This window comes from Pteronotus mesoamericanus, unplaced genomic scaffold (genome assembly GCF_021234165.1).
Source record: "Pteronotus mesoamericanus isolate MK-2021 breed Mesoamerican mustached bat unplaced genomic scaffold, CSHL_Meso_final contig_116, whole genome shotgun sequence".
Taxonomy (NCBI): domain Eukaryota; kingdom Metazoa; phylum Chordata; class Mammalia; order Chiroptera; family Mormoopidae; genus Pteronotus; species Pteronotus mesoamericanus.
Genome location: NW_026555027.1, coordinates 23,022,889 through 23,037,415, shown reverse-complemented (window position 1 = coordinate 23,037,415; position 14,527 = coordinate 23,022,889). Strand labels below are relative to the sequence as shown.

The 14,527-nt window shown below is 46.1% G+C and overlaps 1 protein-coding gene across 2 annotated transcripts in view; it reads right to left on the bottom strand.

Moving 5' to 3' along the window:
- Window positions 1–14,527, bottom strand: part of KCNAB1 (potassium voltage-gated channel subfamily A regulatory beta subunit 1) — a 311,123-nt gene that overhangs the window by 3,126 nt on the left and 293,470 nt on the right. For both annotated transcript variants that reach the window (XM_054579914.1, XM_054579924.1), the window contains exons 12-13: window positions 9,212–9,332; window positions 3,596–3,684 (exon numbers count right to left, since the gene is read on the bottom strand). In XM_054579914.1, the coding sequence (XP_054435889.1) occupies window positions 3,596–3,684; window positions 9,212–9,332 (210 nt within the window). The remainder of the gene's footprint in view (window positions 1–3,595; window positions 3,685–9,211; window positions 9,333–14,527) is intronic.

Sequence of the window (14,527 nt, the reverse complement as noted above, 5' to 3'; positions counted from 1 at the left end):
TCAGCCTCACCCTTCCTCTGCTGCAATCACGTTGGCCAGGGTGACCTTGTCCTCACTCAAGAGCTAGACCTTCGTGTCTGGCAGAGCAGCAGAGCTGCTCCGCTTGGGAAACTGGTTCTGGTTAATGTTTTTCTACTGGAAGCTGAAGGAAGAGTTTGATTTTCCACCAGTACTGGAGTCTCTGAAGATCTAAACTAATGTGTTACTTAAAGTGAGATTGCAACAGTGAGACCCAAATCTAGAAACTGGATTTGTTGGAAGTTTTGTGCTAAAATATCGTGGGTGAACCATGTGAGGAAAGAAACTCTTCATTCATTACACCAAAATAAATTTCAAATAGAGATTTAAACATTTAAAAAAGCCAAAACCATAAAAGCACTTGAATAAAACATGAAAAATGTATATATAGTGTCACAAGGCCTACATTTTCAAGAGAAGCCACCCAGAATTTTATGTGAAATTGCCCGAGTTTTTAAATGTTGACAGCTGTTTTAAAACATTTTCATCTACAGATCACACAAACATCCCACAGGCCACCAGTTTTGCAATGTCGTTTTGCAATGTACTGACTAGAATTTGGGGGGCGGGGGCGGTCTGGCTGGTGTTGCTGGAGTCAGTGGGGTGTTAGGGAAGTCCTCCCAGGGTTGGTCACTGTTGAGTCGGACCTTGGGTTGGAGCAGGATTTTCGTAGGCTGGGCGGTGGGCGCTTTATAGGCAGAGGACCACTGTGGCTTCTGGGGACCCGAGTGGCTCACGGTGGCTGGTGGTTAGGGTCCAGGGAAGATGAGCCCGAGTTGCGAAGGGCCTGACTGCCAGGGGGCCTCAGAGGCTTTTGAGGCTGGTAGGGTGGAGGGGGAACGGCGGTGCCCTCCGCTTTTTAGGTAGAAGCGGGGAGGATGGGGGCCTGTGCAGAGGATGGTGGGCCACCTGCAGCTGTGGCTTCTCCTCTCCCATCCCCCTGTCTGTTGACTTACATGTGCCCCTCTAGTTCACATACAACTTACACATATTTGATCCCTTGGAACGGTGGTCTTGACGGGCCCGCTAGAAGTTTCCTTTCAACTGTTGGCACTGCAGCTTTCTACCCTGCAGCCAGCCTCAGCACTGCTGGGAACCCCAGCCCCCAGCCGACCTCCCACCCATGGAGGGGCCCAGTCGTAGTTGCCTGGGGTGGATCCGTAGGTGCCAGGCTGGTGGAAGACGGGAGTAGGAAGGGGGCATGGTGGATGCCAAGTGTCCGTGGGGGCAGCCTCCCTTTTTTGGATGACCTCCCTTTTCTCTTAGAGCATGGATGGCCCACCTCGCTACCCGCCAGGGCCTTGCTGGGGAGGAGATGCTTTGGGTTGATGACTTAGTTGTCCTCTGAAGTGGACCCTCGGCTACCTGGAGTGCTCCCACTGCCCAGTAGTGACCTCTCTTTCCCATCCCAGGCCTGTTGACCGTACTGGGGGGCAGGGCTCACAATGTAGTAGCATTACAGGAACCCTCAGTTCCTCCCCCACTTCTTGCCAAGCTCTCAGCAAATCCTGCCTCTATTTCCAAAACCTGCAGGATCCATCCCGCCTCACCTCCATGGCCACCGTCACCTGTCACCCGGACTGCTGCCCTTGCCTTTCTTCTTTTTACTTCCCACACAACAGCCGGCACAATCTTTAGAAATTCAAATAATAACATGTGCCTCCTCTTCTTAAAACTCTCCAAAGGATTCGTTACATGTAGAGCAAGACCCTGACCCGTCTCGTGCCCTGTGAGATCTGAGCCCAGCCGGCCACTCCACTCCAGTGCGTCCGCTGCCCCTGGGCTCCCTGTGTGCTTTCTGCACCAGTCCTAGGCTGGCAGTTCTTGGAAGAGGCCAAGTTCCTTCCCACGTCGGCCTTGACCCTGCTCCTCCTTGTGTCTGGAATGTGCTTTCCTGGATTTCCATATGCTGTGTCCTCACAATCCAGGCTCCACATGACCCACAGGGAGCTTGGCAAGGATGTTATTTGAAGCGGGCCCACCCATTTCTCAAGTAGTCTCTATGACAACACCCTCTTTACAGTAGCCCCCCTCACAATTATTATGTATCTTTCCCACTAGAATGTAAGCTCCTCGGAGGCGGGACAGTATGCTTTAGTGCCGGCCTGGTCACAGTAGGCTCTCAGGGGTCTCCTGAATGAGCTAAGGGGTAGATGCTAATTCACTCTGAGCCAGCCTGTGGGCTCTTGGGGGCAGGGTCCTATTCGTAGCCCAGTACTCTCTGCCTGGTGTGGTGCCAGACAGAATACGTGCTTGATACATGTTAGTAGAATTGAAATCATTGGATGGAGTTCCAGTTCTCTTGGGTACAGACTGTTCCCTTATTTCCTCACCATCACTGGGTAGCCTTCATCTTCCCCCTGAGCCTCAGCACAAAGAAGGGATGGTGGGGTGGCTTTCCTAAGCGGGAGCATTCCCCATGCAATGGCGGAGAATCCCCAGAATCCAGGAGAGCTGCGGAGCTCCCAGGGGTTCTTGGGAGCAGAGGCGGAGATGATTACACGGCTACACCGCCCCACGAAGGTGACGGTGGGGAAGGAAGACCACACCACTCACCTCTCAGCATATTCTGGGCTATTCAAAAGGGTTTTTAAACATTTTAAGTTTAATGAAATTGGTCCTCGCCGCCATCTGCTTCTCTTGGGAGAGGTGACAGGGCAAGATAACTGCTTGCTTCAGGGACAGGTGGACAGGGAAGAGGCCGTGAGACGGTTCTGTTTCCCAGCGAGCAAGAGGAAAAGACACCTGTCGGGCAGGGGTTGGCTATGGCAAGCGTCAAGGGCGGGCTCCTTCTGGGGGTCCTCAGCAGGGCTCAGGACTGGGACACGGCAGTCTGCCCAGGGCAGGGAGTGGGGAAAGGCACCCCTGAATTTCCTGCAGGGAGCTGTAACCCTGGAAGGCCAAATTAGAATTCTGATGCTATCTGTTTTAAAACAACATGGCAAACTTTCCTTCCATAGGTGTTTCTTGAGCGTGACTAAGGGCTGTACCGTGTGCTAGCACTGGAAATCAGTGGAGAAGCAAGAAACTACGGGTCTCTGACCTCAGGGAGCTTACGGTTCAACAGGGGCGACGTTACACTACGCAGCCGTGCGTGCTGTGATGGGAGAGGGAATACGGGACGCTGTGAGAGCACCCTAGGCCGGCAGGAGATGTTTGTGGAAAGAACGAATGAGTGTGTTGTCCTGTGGCGGTTGCATTTTAAGTAGGTTATTAGGCAGGCTTTTATGGTCAGGCCCGGGGACCCAGTCACCAGGTGTAACATTGCTTGGATTGTGGAATGCCTGTCCCACAGAAACAAAACATCCTGAGAAGTGAGGTTTGAGACCATCGCCTGTTACTCAAAGGACGCTCCCCAATCCATGTACTATAACTTGTGTTACCCCTTGTTCTTTCGTCCACTTCCCCTCCCTGCTCATCCCCACACCCCCAATCTGAGGACAAGTAGCCAGTTAGGAACTTCCGTGCAACCGGGCAGCTCTGACATGAGGAAGGACAGAGGTGGGGAGAGATGGGTCCCTGCCTGGGGACAACCTCAGAGACACCATGAAATTCCCTGGAGGGCTATGGCACTTGCCTGAATAGCACCCAGGTTCTCGATGAGCTGCTCAGGCGTGGATGATCCCAGGAGCACAGAACTCACGCCCTCGTTTCTCAGGCACCATGCTGGGAAGAGACAACACTGGGTCAGAATAGCAAAGCCCTTCTGATTATTGATTAGCTTATAACCACCACCTACAGCCATCGTTGTTGCAGCCAAAGCTTACTAACTTTGTGGGGGAGGATAGACCGCACTCTCCAGGATCACAAACCTTGGCAGCAGCCCTGTCCCGGAGAGGATTTGGTAGCATCCCTGCATTTGAAATGTGGACTTAAAGCTCTGCGCTTTCTACATGGGGCCTTGCCCTAACCACTGGGGCATCTAGTCTAGCCACCCGCCCCAGGTACACGCTCTTGTCCCTGCACACACCTGCTGCCGCTCACTGGCAGATGTCTGTGTCCCCATGGGCCCCCAGCCTCCTGCCTTCCATCATCCGCGCTCTCACTTCTCCATCGTCTGTTCTGTGGAGTCCTTGCAGACTTTGAGTGTCTGGTTCCTTCATTTCCACCTACCTGTCAGCCCTCACTGGACCCTTTCTTCCTCACACAAAATTCATCCTGTACTGATGATCTCCCCAACCCTCAAATCCCTCACTCCTTCCTCTGCCTCTCAGGTAACCTCTAAAATCCTCTGTCAAGCCCTGCCCCTTGCTCTCAGCAGATAACCAGGCCTTTGTGAAAAATTCAGTCCGTCCATCGGGTGGGATATTCCTTAATTCCCCACTCTCCCACGGACATAGTCCACATCCACATCCACCAGTTTCAGAGGATGCCATGTGCTGTTTTCTGTCTGAGGCCAAACTCTGCCCTGGATCTGTCTCTTTTTGTCCTTTCTTGGACATGATTCATTCATTCTTTCCCTATCTCTCTCTCCTTGTGGTTGCAATAGACTTCTCAGTTCACAGCTGCCTGGCACTAGATGACTCTCTAGGCCCATAGATGCAGTGTCTGCTGATGTCCCTGCTAGGCGTCCCAGAGGCACCGCAGACTTCTTGCTGCTCTCTACTAAGCCTCTCTCTACTATGTTCCCAATCTCAGTGGGTGGCTTCACCAGCAACTTGGCCTCCCAGTCTGGGAATCTGGGACTTATACTTAGGGACTGTCCTTTTCTGATCTCACATTCTCCTTTAGTTGCCAAGTCTAGTTGATATTTAAATATTTCTCTAATCCAGTGGTTCTCAAAGTTTAGCATGTGTGCACCAGAACCTCCAAGGGCTTTTGAGACACCAGATACTGGGTGCCACCCCCAGGGTTTCTAACTCAGAAGCTCTGGGCAGGCCTAAGGATCTACATTTCTCTTTCTTCCTTTCATCTTTTTTTAAAAAGTTGATTTGAGAGAGGGGGGAACATTGATTTGTTGTTCCACTCATTTATGCATTCATTCGTTGCTCCTTCTATGTGCCCTGACCAGGGACTAAACCCACAGCCTTGGTATAGCACGATGACGCTCTAACCACCAGGGACAGAGAATCTGCATTTCTGACAAGCCCCCGCATGATGCTGATGCTGCTGATCCAGGGACCATGTTTTCCTTTTCTTTTTAAAAAACTTTATTGAGGTAAAATTTACACATCAAAAATTTTTTACCTATTTTGTGTACAATTTTTAGTAAATGTATCAAGTATGCAACTATCACCATTTTAGATCCAGGTTTAGAACATTTCCATTACCTCAATAAGCTCCTTCGTGCCTATTTACAATGTTAATCCCATTCCTACTGCCAACCCCAGGAAACCGCTAATCTACTTTGTGCCCTTAGGATTTATTGTTTCTGGGCGTTTCATCTAAACAGAATTATTTCTTTCACTTAGCAGGTTAGTGAGGTTCACCCATGTTACAGCGTGTATGAGTGTGTCACTTCTTTTCCTCGCTGAGTAGCACTGCATTGTGTGGATGCAGGGACCGCAGCTGAGAACCACGGCTCTGGTTCAGCTGGCCGCTGCCCTCCAGACCCTCACCTGCCCCTGCACCACCGGCTGCCCTTCCTCTTGTTTAGTGACCCCCACCCCCCACAGCTTTCTTCACACATCCAGCGGCAGTTTCTCCACATACAAATCTGACCGTGTCGCTTGTCTGGCTTCTTCAACATGTGCCTGAGGTAGTCCTTCTTCTTTGAGATGACGTTCTCATTTCTCACCCTGGCAAACCTTGCTTTCTAGCCCGGCCCTCCAGCTTCATGCTCCTTTGTTTCCTGCCTTGAACTTTGTGCTTCAGAAGCACCGAACTGTTTGTAAATCCTGTCCATCCCCTTGGCTCAGGCAGTCTCCTTGGCCTGGAATGTCTCTTTGCCTCCTCCCTTCACTCCTATCTACTCATCATTTGAGATTCCTCATGGGAATTACCTTCTCCCAAAGCCCTTCCCGGAGTCCAAGGCTGGGTTGGGAGCCCGTAGATGTTGCTTCCAAAATCCCCTGGCCTTTCCCAATTGTTTCACTGCAACACTGTGTTACTGTGATCTGCTTATTTTTTTGACTTTCCCATCCGGCTGTGAGATGTGTTTTATTTGTGGTTGGATTCTCAACACTCAGCCTAGTACCTGCACATAGTACATGCTTAGTAAATGTTTGTTGAATAAACATAGGCATGAATGATTGATGGGTGGAAGAGGGTCCGAGTGCCTCTTCTGCCCCATTTGCTCAAGGCCCTTCTGTCAATTAATACTCTCAAGCTCTTACCATGCTCAGGCCTTTTAAGGCAATTGCTAAATCTTTCCACATGGCAAAATAATGCTCTATAAAGGCAACAAGCCAAGTGATCAAGTGATTCAGGGCCTTTTTTTTTTTTTTTTTTTTTGTGGCTGTATTATTTCCTGCTTTGCACTTACAACTTTTTGGTGCTAGTGGAAGTTCTGAGGGCAAAGCAGGGGACTGGAAAAATCATTGCCCATAAACTACTTGGTATCAGCAACAGCCAATTTCCCACTCTGGGCTGCAGGGCGTAGGCGAGCCCGCTGGGCAGAACTGGCTAGCTGCAGAGTAACACATGCAGATGATTCTAGATAATTAGCATCTAACCAAGTGTCACTAAGCAGGCAGTGCAGAGTGGCTCTTGACCAGCAAGGTGTGAATGCTGACCCCTGTGCTGGTACCTAACAAGGAAGCCTGCCCACAGTTGGCGTTCAAGTACTTTGCTTCCTGCTGGAGGATTTTCCCTACCCCACACCCTTCTAGCAGATCAAAGGTAATATGCTTGGAAATAATTCCTCCCATGGTTTGAGAGTTCTGTGGTTAAAAACAAAATGACTTGTTTATAAAACATGGAAAAAAAAGACAGGCAGGATAGACATGTGCGGGCACAGAGGGAGGAAAAGGAGAAACAAAGCATGTTTTAATTTAAAAGCAGATTCTGTAGAGGATCTTTCGTGGATATCGAACATCCAGTGGAAGTCTAAATCCTGTAAAGATTTCCTCCTTAGAAAGACAATGTTCCAACTTCTGAGTTAAATTTAATACTCACTTTCATGGCACTACCTAAAAACCATATTTATGACTGTTTCAGGGATAGCTGTGGCTCTGTGACTGTTACTCTGACCCCATGTCATGGCTAAGCGTAGATTCAGTTTCAGGTCCACGGTGTCTAATCTTTGCAAAAACATCCTCATCCTCATCATCACTGTTGCCATTACTACAAAGGACACCAATTCTTTGCTTTACACATGTAATTTCCCTTTACCCAGCAAGTTTGTATGATATATATTACTTTACCCATTTTACAGATGAGAAAATTGATAGCATGTTAAATAGCTTGCTGATGGTCAAATAGCTAATACTTTTTACTGTGTTCATTAAAGCTATAGGGATGCTAACTAATCACATCAAATATATTCTTTTTTTTGTTGGGTTTTTTTTTTTTTTTTGGTAGAAAGGAAAGCAACAGATCCGTATACTTAGGTAAAGAGTATTCTCCTCCCCACCCCCAAACCACCTCCCATTCCCATCTTTCTATGACTTAACTGCAACTACTGTTTCCTGGCCTTCTGATCTCAGAAGGGTCAAGCCTCTAACGAATACTCTATCACATTATTTTATTTGCCTAGGACTTACCTTGAGCTTCTTGTTGTTGTTGTTGTTGTTGTTGTTTTAAATCTCATTAGGACACTGTATCTGATTTGTCCCCATTCCTACTATTTCTTAATCCTTAGGGTTTTTTTCTTTCTATACTGTACACCTGTTTTATTCTTTTCCCTCAGTGTTGGCTAGGACAAGGGTCTCAAGGTCTGGGCCATTCTTACTATTGTAAATGCCCTTCTTGCTGTATATTAAAATGCAGCACAGTGTTTTACAGCTACCTGTAAGCAGGATGAGCTTGACAGTAACCCAACCCAATAAGTAGCCAACTGAAATCAACGTGTAGTTGGCCAGCTGGTATATAAGCAATGGCTAAATCTCCCTTCTGGAGACATAGCTTTGGATAGGAATCCCCTACCTTTTTGCTCCAAGTAAATAACACTACCTTGTGACAACTGTGTCTCATTCGTGAATAAAGCACCCCAACCTGCGAACACCTTAAGTTTAGGAACACCAGCTACCACATGAATTCTTTTGTCTTCAGTTTCTTTGTAGAGTGGAGATAATAATAGCAGATACTTCATTAACGTCTATGAGATAGGGCTTGTAACAGAGATAGGGCTTGTAACAGAGAGAGGGCTTGTAAGAGCATGCAGCCTATAGGCATGTTTTGATGATTCAGGGGACCAGGCAGTGGCAGAAAGTGTTTATCACAGAGCCTGGCAAATATGCCACAGCAAGGAAACTGAAAGTCTAAATGCTTTTCTGTCCAACACCCAGTCACTAACCACATGTGCCTACTGACACGAGATGTGGTTAGGCTGCATTGAGATGTGCTGTAGGTGTAAAATACATTTTGGATTATGAAGATTTAGTATGAAAAAAAATTAAAGATCTCAATAACTTTTATAGTTATATATGTTGACTATGTTGGGTTAAATAAAATCCTTTAGTAAAATTGATTTCACCTATGTCCTTTTGCCTTTTTGAATATGGCCACTAGAACATTTAAAATTAAATATGTGGTTCACATTATATTCTCTTGGACAGCTCTGGTGCCTGAGGTTTTCGGGTATTACCAGTGACCACGACCTCTCATCAACTTCACAGCTGAGAAGAGCAATGCTCACAGCCCCTCGGAAGTTTCAGGGTGAAGCTGCTCCCCCAGGATAGGCTTCCCGTGTGGCAGTGGCCCTGGGCCTCTCCTGCAGCCTGCTCTTCAGCCTCTCGCCACCCTTGCCTAACCTTTGACAGGGGAGAAACTTGAGCCAGAAGAAATGGATGTCCCTGCCCAATTCAGAGGGCACTCACCCCTGACACTGTGAGGATGTGTGCGTTTTCACTCATGGGTTCTCATTTGAACTGTGTTATAAGGGAGAGGGGAAGGAAGGAAGAGAAGTTTTTTAGCACGCAGAGAACTCTGAGGAACTTGAAAACCTCATTTGAGATAGCGCTAACCCGGATTTTATGTCCCAGAGATCAGTCTGCCCTACCACAGATATTTTATCACGGGAGGGATGCGGACCAAGCAGAGAGAACTGCCGTTTCTGTGCTCCGGCAGAGCCCGTCCCTGGTGGTCGTCTTACCAACAGCTAGCTGAGGGAGTGTGCAGCCCAGACGCTCGGCAATTGGGGAGAGGTCTTTTAATTTGTTTTGCTGTTTTCTTCCTTCTTCACTCACAATTCTTTCCTTCAACCACTGGTAGCACTAGGAATAAAAAGAGCATTGAAATGTTAATGTCTGGGAAGGGTCTGATGTCAGAGGTTGCTAACTCAATAAAAAAATATCAGAACCTCCTGGTGAATTCCTGCATCTCCTTGACTCTGACCTGTGTGTCTCACGGTGACAATGATGCCTGTGCCTCAGGCAAAGAAACATTCCTCATGGTCTCGTTCCTTGTTTATTGGTTTGAAACAGAAATCCATCAACATGCCGAAACGTGGTTAAAATCCTGACATAACCAATTATATCCAGTTTGCTAAGTGGAAGAAATGATGTTTCTTATTGGGATAGCCTGATTTTAGAATGTAGCAAAAGAAAAGCATTTATATTTCACCAAGGTCTTTTGTGTCTTCCTCTTCAAGAAAGTTGGGTGCTAAGCTTCCTGCTCAAAGAAAGCCATTATCTTGCATTCTTGTCATAAAGTCCTTTTTCTTGCCTTCAATTCACTGCCTTCAATTTGTATTCTTATAATGGGGCTTTAGGCTTTATTGTTAGCTTGCTTGTTCCTTCCTAGAAGTAGACACGGTGTAACTGATAGGAACCAAGCACATTTTAAACTTTTCAAGTGGATAAATGTTTTCCCAAATGTGTAATGAAACTTAAAAAAGTAAGGAAACTCAGAATGGGAAACTTTAAACCTATGAGAATTGACAGACTCTGATGTGTAGGCTATAGAGCGAGCCTGATTTCCTAAATATAAAGAGAAAAATCTTTAAAACTCAGTGGCCTACTTTCCAGACGGTTCTGTTCTTACTATGACGCAGGGAACAATAGACTCTTCCATACAAAGCTAGCACTAAGCTCCAACACCCAAAGGAAAAGCATATTGGTAAGAGTCTGTTGGTCTGTTTGAGTGAAAATAATAAAAACCATCCCACTGTGTGGCCATGTGGACTTTCTCCATTGTGTGTAATTGCGACACAATGGCCACAACAGTCTTTACCTTCGCAAAGGCAGCAAGAGAGGGCCCTGCAGTTGTCTCAGACACTCCGCCCACATTTCAATAGGCAGCTGGCTTTTGTTTTTAAAGCATTTTTTCCCCATAATTCTAAGACAGTATTTCCAAAAACAGGGTAACCACATTATGTTTTATTATGATCATGGGGAATGATTTTGCAGATGTGAAAAATAGAAAGGGCAAGCAACCCCAGTTCTGTTTGCCTCCTGCCTCTCAAAGGCTCATGGGTCTGGCTTCTCACTTGAGACTTTAGCCAAGAATTTTCCCAGTGTCAGCTCTGGGAAACCTCAGCTTCTTCCGGGAGAAAAGGTGGCCTGGAGACCCCAGCTGGTGGCAGTGGTGAGTGGGTGGACAGTTACGACAATGAGCGTGTGATTGGGGCCTAGCAGCCTTCCCTGGCAGGGTGCTGGGTATGTCAGAGAGTCCCAGAACTTGCGCTGTCCTCAGAGGGGAAAATACCACCAACCCTCACTTGCATAACATCTTTCAGGGGACCAGCATCTCTGAATAGTATTCAAATTTTAAAATGATTGAAAACCAACAGGCAAATGCTCTTTGAACGATTACTTTTTACTATAACTAAGAGAGTTCCTGAGGTTTCAATATATATCACACACATAAAGAATGGTGGGTTTACTTATTAATCTACGGAAAAAATCGTATGTGCAGCGCATTTTTACTCTTAGGATTGGGTTACAAATTATGCGTTGTGTGTGTGTGTGTGTGTGTGTGCGCGCTAGCATACACACCATATCAGAGGCAGAGTTCTAAAAGTAATAGGTATCAAATCAAATAGGTTATTGGATCACTCTCTGTCCACCCTCAACACTATAAATCTCATTGTTGCCTTAATCATTGGAAAACAAGCAGATTAGGGTTTTTAGAAAAGTAGTATGCATAGTATTTATATTGCTTTCCTCCTACCGAAGGAAACAAAAGTGCTTTGGAAATAAATAGCTTTACTTGCTTTATGAGTGGGGAAATGTTGGTACAGAGGGGAGATGAGGCTTAATTAAAATATTAATTAATTATGGAAACAAACCAGTGTTTTATGTAAGAAGATTGGCAATGGGTATGGTTGTACAAAATAATAAACTAGCTTGTTGACAGTGGGTAATAATCTATGAATCAAAAGATGCAATTTCCTCTTCCAACCCTCTTATATCACTTTCCCCATTGCTGCAGTGATTTGATTACGTATTGATATTTCTTTCTAACTAATGGAAGGCAGGGACAGCTTCTTATTCATCTCAACATCTTCAGGCCTGATATTGGCTGGCCCAGAGGAAGGGCCCAGCCAACATGGCGCTGAGAGAGGCAGCTGAGAAACCAGTGCCCACAGGGTAAACTTAGATCTCTTCAACTTTTAGATGGAGCACCCCCACCGTCATGCGTACGGCTTTGCTGGCAGTCCTGCGTGAGTCGACAGTGGTTGTGGGTTCACATTATCTCCTAATTTGCACTTTCACGTGTCTGTCTCTCGAACAAGTCCCCCATTACTCCTTGAGGGTTGAGTCTGTCCTATTCACCTTACATCCTCAGCCCTCAGCTCGGAGCCTGGCACAGAACAGACAATAAATGTTTGCCAAAGGAACAATTGAAAGAGTTTTCTCCACAAGGTAGTGGGCTATTGTCTTTATATGTAAGTTATATTTTCTAAAGTTTTCCCAAAGCCCATTTCTTTGCTGCCTTCCAATGCTGTGACTATTGTCTATGGGTCTCCATTTTGTGGGTAATGATACTGGAGAGGGAACAGGCTGTGGGGCTGGCCCCATAGAGCCCCCGACCGGCTGTTAATAATCCCAGGTTGGAACTCAGGCAGCCAGTGTACAGCCATGGACAGGATCAGTCACATTTCATCTCTGGATCTTGTCTAGAATAATTCATCATCCAAGATCATTGACTTTTCTGTTTAAACATCAAAATCTCTGGCTCCAAAGAGCAGCAAAGTCTTAATTAGTGAGGTTGAAATCTCTAGGTAAAGTGCTAGAGCTAAAACTTCCTGAAATTAGGTCATAATGTGCCATACCCTTGGTTTCTGAATGTGAACACCTGTGGTGAGTACTTGGCCTACCCCCAACTTTGATTCTAGTTTTGCTAGGCTCAAAAACTACCTTTGCATGTTTCCTATTTCCCTTTGACATAGGGGTACATATTTTTATGATTTTTCTATAAGGCATTTTGCTAACAACAGGGAAGTGCTGCTCATAAGTCTCATGGCACTTTTCATGTCTAGACTTTCTATTTGAAAGCTACACACCTGGTCTCTTGCTCACACTTTGTCGATCCTCTATTATGGCTCATTGCATTCATTCAACAAGCACTTACTGAGCATCACAGTGCCAGGCTCAGTGATGAGGTATATGAGTAAGTTTCAGTGTCTTTCCTAGAAATAGCTACAAATCATTGAGAAGTGTTTTGTAGTTGGGGTGTCCACCTCAATGATTTCCTCAGAGCCATGTTCATACTACCTCCCTGTGGAAAATACCCAGCAATGGAGCATGATGCGAGCCGACCACAGCACCTTATCTTTTATGCCATGTCATTGGTCCAACAGATTGGCTCATGACCCAAGCCAGCCCAGTCTTTTCTTGACTGAAACCGATAAAGAAAACATCTCTTATCTCTCGGGTTACATGGGTTTAAGGATGTACACCTGCAGTCACCAGCTTTTCTGCCCCTGGCCTCATGGAGAACACCTAGGATTTTCAGTAGAAGAAAATGATGGCCAATGCAGAGAGAAATAGAGGAGGCAGAGTCCTGACACTGTGACGTCTGTGGATGGAGCCACCCCTGAAGCCATCTCTACTCAGCCTTCCCTCGGGGTGGCTATATGTTCTCCTTCTTTGATCAAAGTAGTTTGTATTGAATGCTATTGCTTGCAACCAGAGAATTCTAAGACTCCATACGAACAGTTTATGGAATAATAGAAGATGCAAATAACTGTTTTATAAAGCGAGGACAGCCTTCACAGAGGTGAAGACAACCAAAGTTTGTCTTTTAAAGATGAGAACTTCCACCGCAGGATGAAAAGAAGGGCATTTCTGGGAGGCATAAGAGAGTCCAGTGCATTCGGGTGGAAAAATGAAATAATATGATTGGGGAGGGACAAGAACAGAAAAACGAGCCCAATTTGGATCCCAAGGGGGTTTCCTTGAATGCTTTTCTGTGGGGCTTGGATTTTGCCCTATAGGCAATGATTGGGAAGTCTTTAAAGGATTTTAAGCAGGGTCAGATTAATTTTTGAGAAATATAATTGGTCATGGTGATGGGTAGTTGAGAAAAGGGGAAAAGAATCAGCCCAGACAAGAGGTTACTACAGTGAACCAGGAAAGAAATGGTCTGCACGAGGGCCGCGCGGGATGGACCACAGAGCGCCGCAGTGTAGGCTGGAGGAATGGCTGCCCCATCAGACAGAGCGAGGGAGGAGAGGAGGCAGCTCCACATAGAACAGTCTGGGCTTCTCCCTGGGATGACTGGGGGGGGGGTGCAGGGAGGGGGGCAGAGATGCTGTTAATCAGGAAGGAAGGGCAGGTTTTGGGGAGTGAGGGGAGGTTTTGGCAGGCATAACAGCTGCCTCCCAGAACCCCCTTGGGTAGTGTTACTTTCTAAAATGTAGGTATGTGTAATATGCGGTTAACTTATCCTTCCAATACAGTTCAACAGACACAAAATTCATTTTATTGCTATATCTTACAACAGCCAGTTTGAACCACCAGTCATTTATTCAATTTTGTGGGGAAGGGGTATGTGAAAGTTGCCAACTCATTTCTCTACTTGATGAGCTCTCTATCTTTATGTGTGTGTGTGTGTTTACATTTCACTATTAGCATTCTTCACTCCTAAGGTCACCCTGATACTTGCTTCTCCCCCCATTAAGTGGCTTTCCTACATGCACCTATATTAGTCCAGGAAACACTCAGGCTGACAATTTAGGAAGCCTCCAACGTCTTTGGACCTCTGAAAAATTGTGGTATACAATGGGCTGCCTTTCACCTGCTGAGAGCCCTTAATGTTTGTTGTTAAGGATGTTTCAAAATAGGTGTCGAGCTTACTTTATAAAAGTCAAAGATAGAAATATTTTCTGCTTTTGGGCTTTGTATCTATGATATCACCTTTTTTTTCTTTCTCCTTTTGTTAGTGCATTTGTGAACATTTTTTTTTTCCCAGCTCTCTGTAAGCTTTTCTCAAACAGTGATGGAAGTCAACCAATCTTACACTC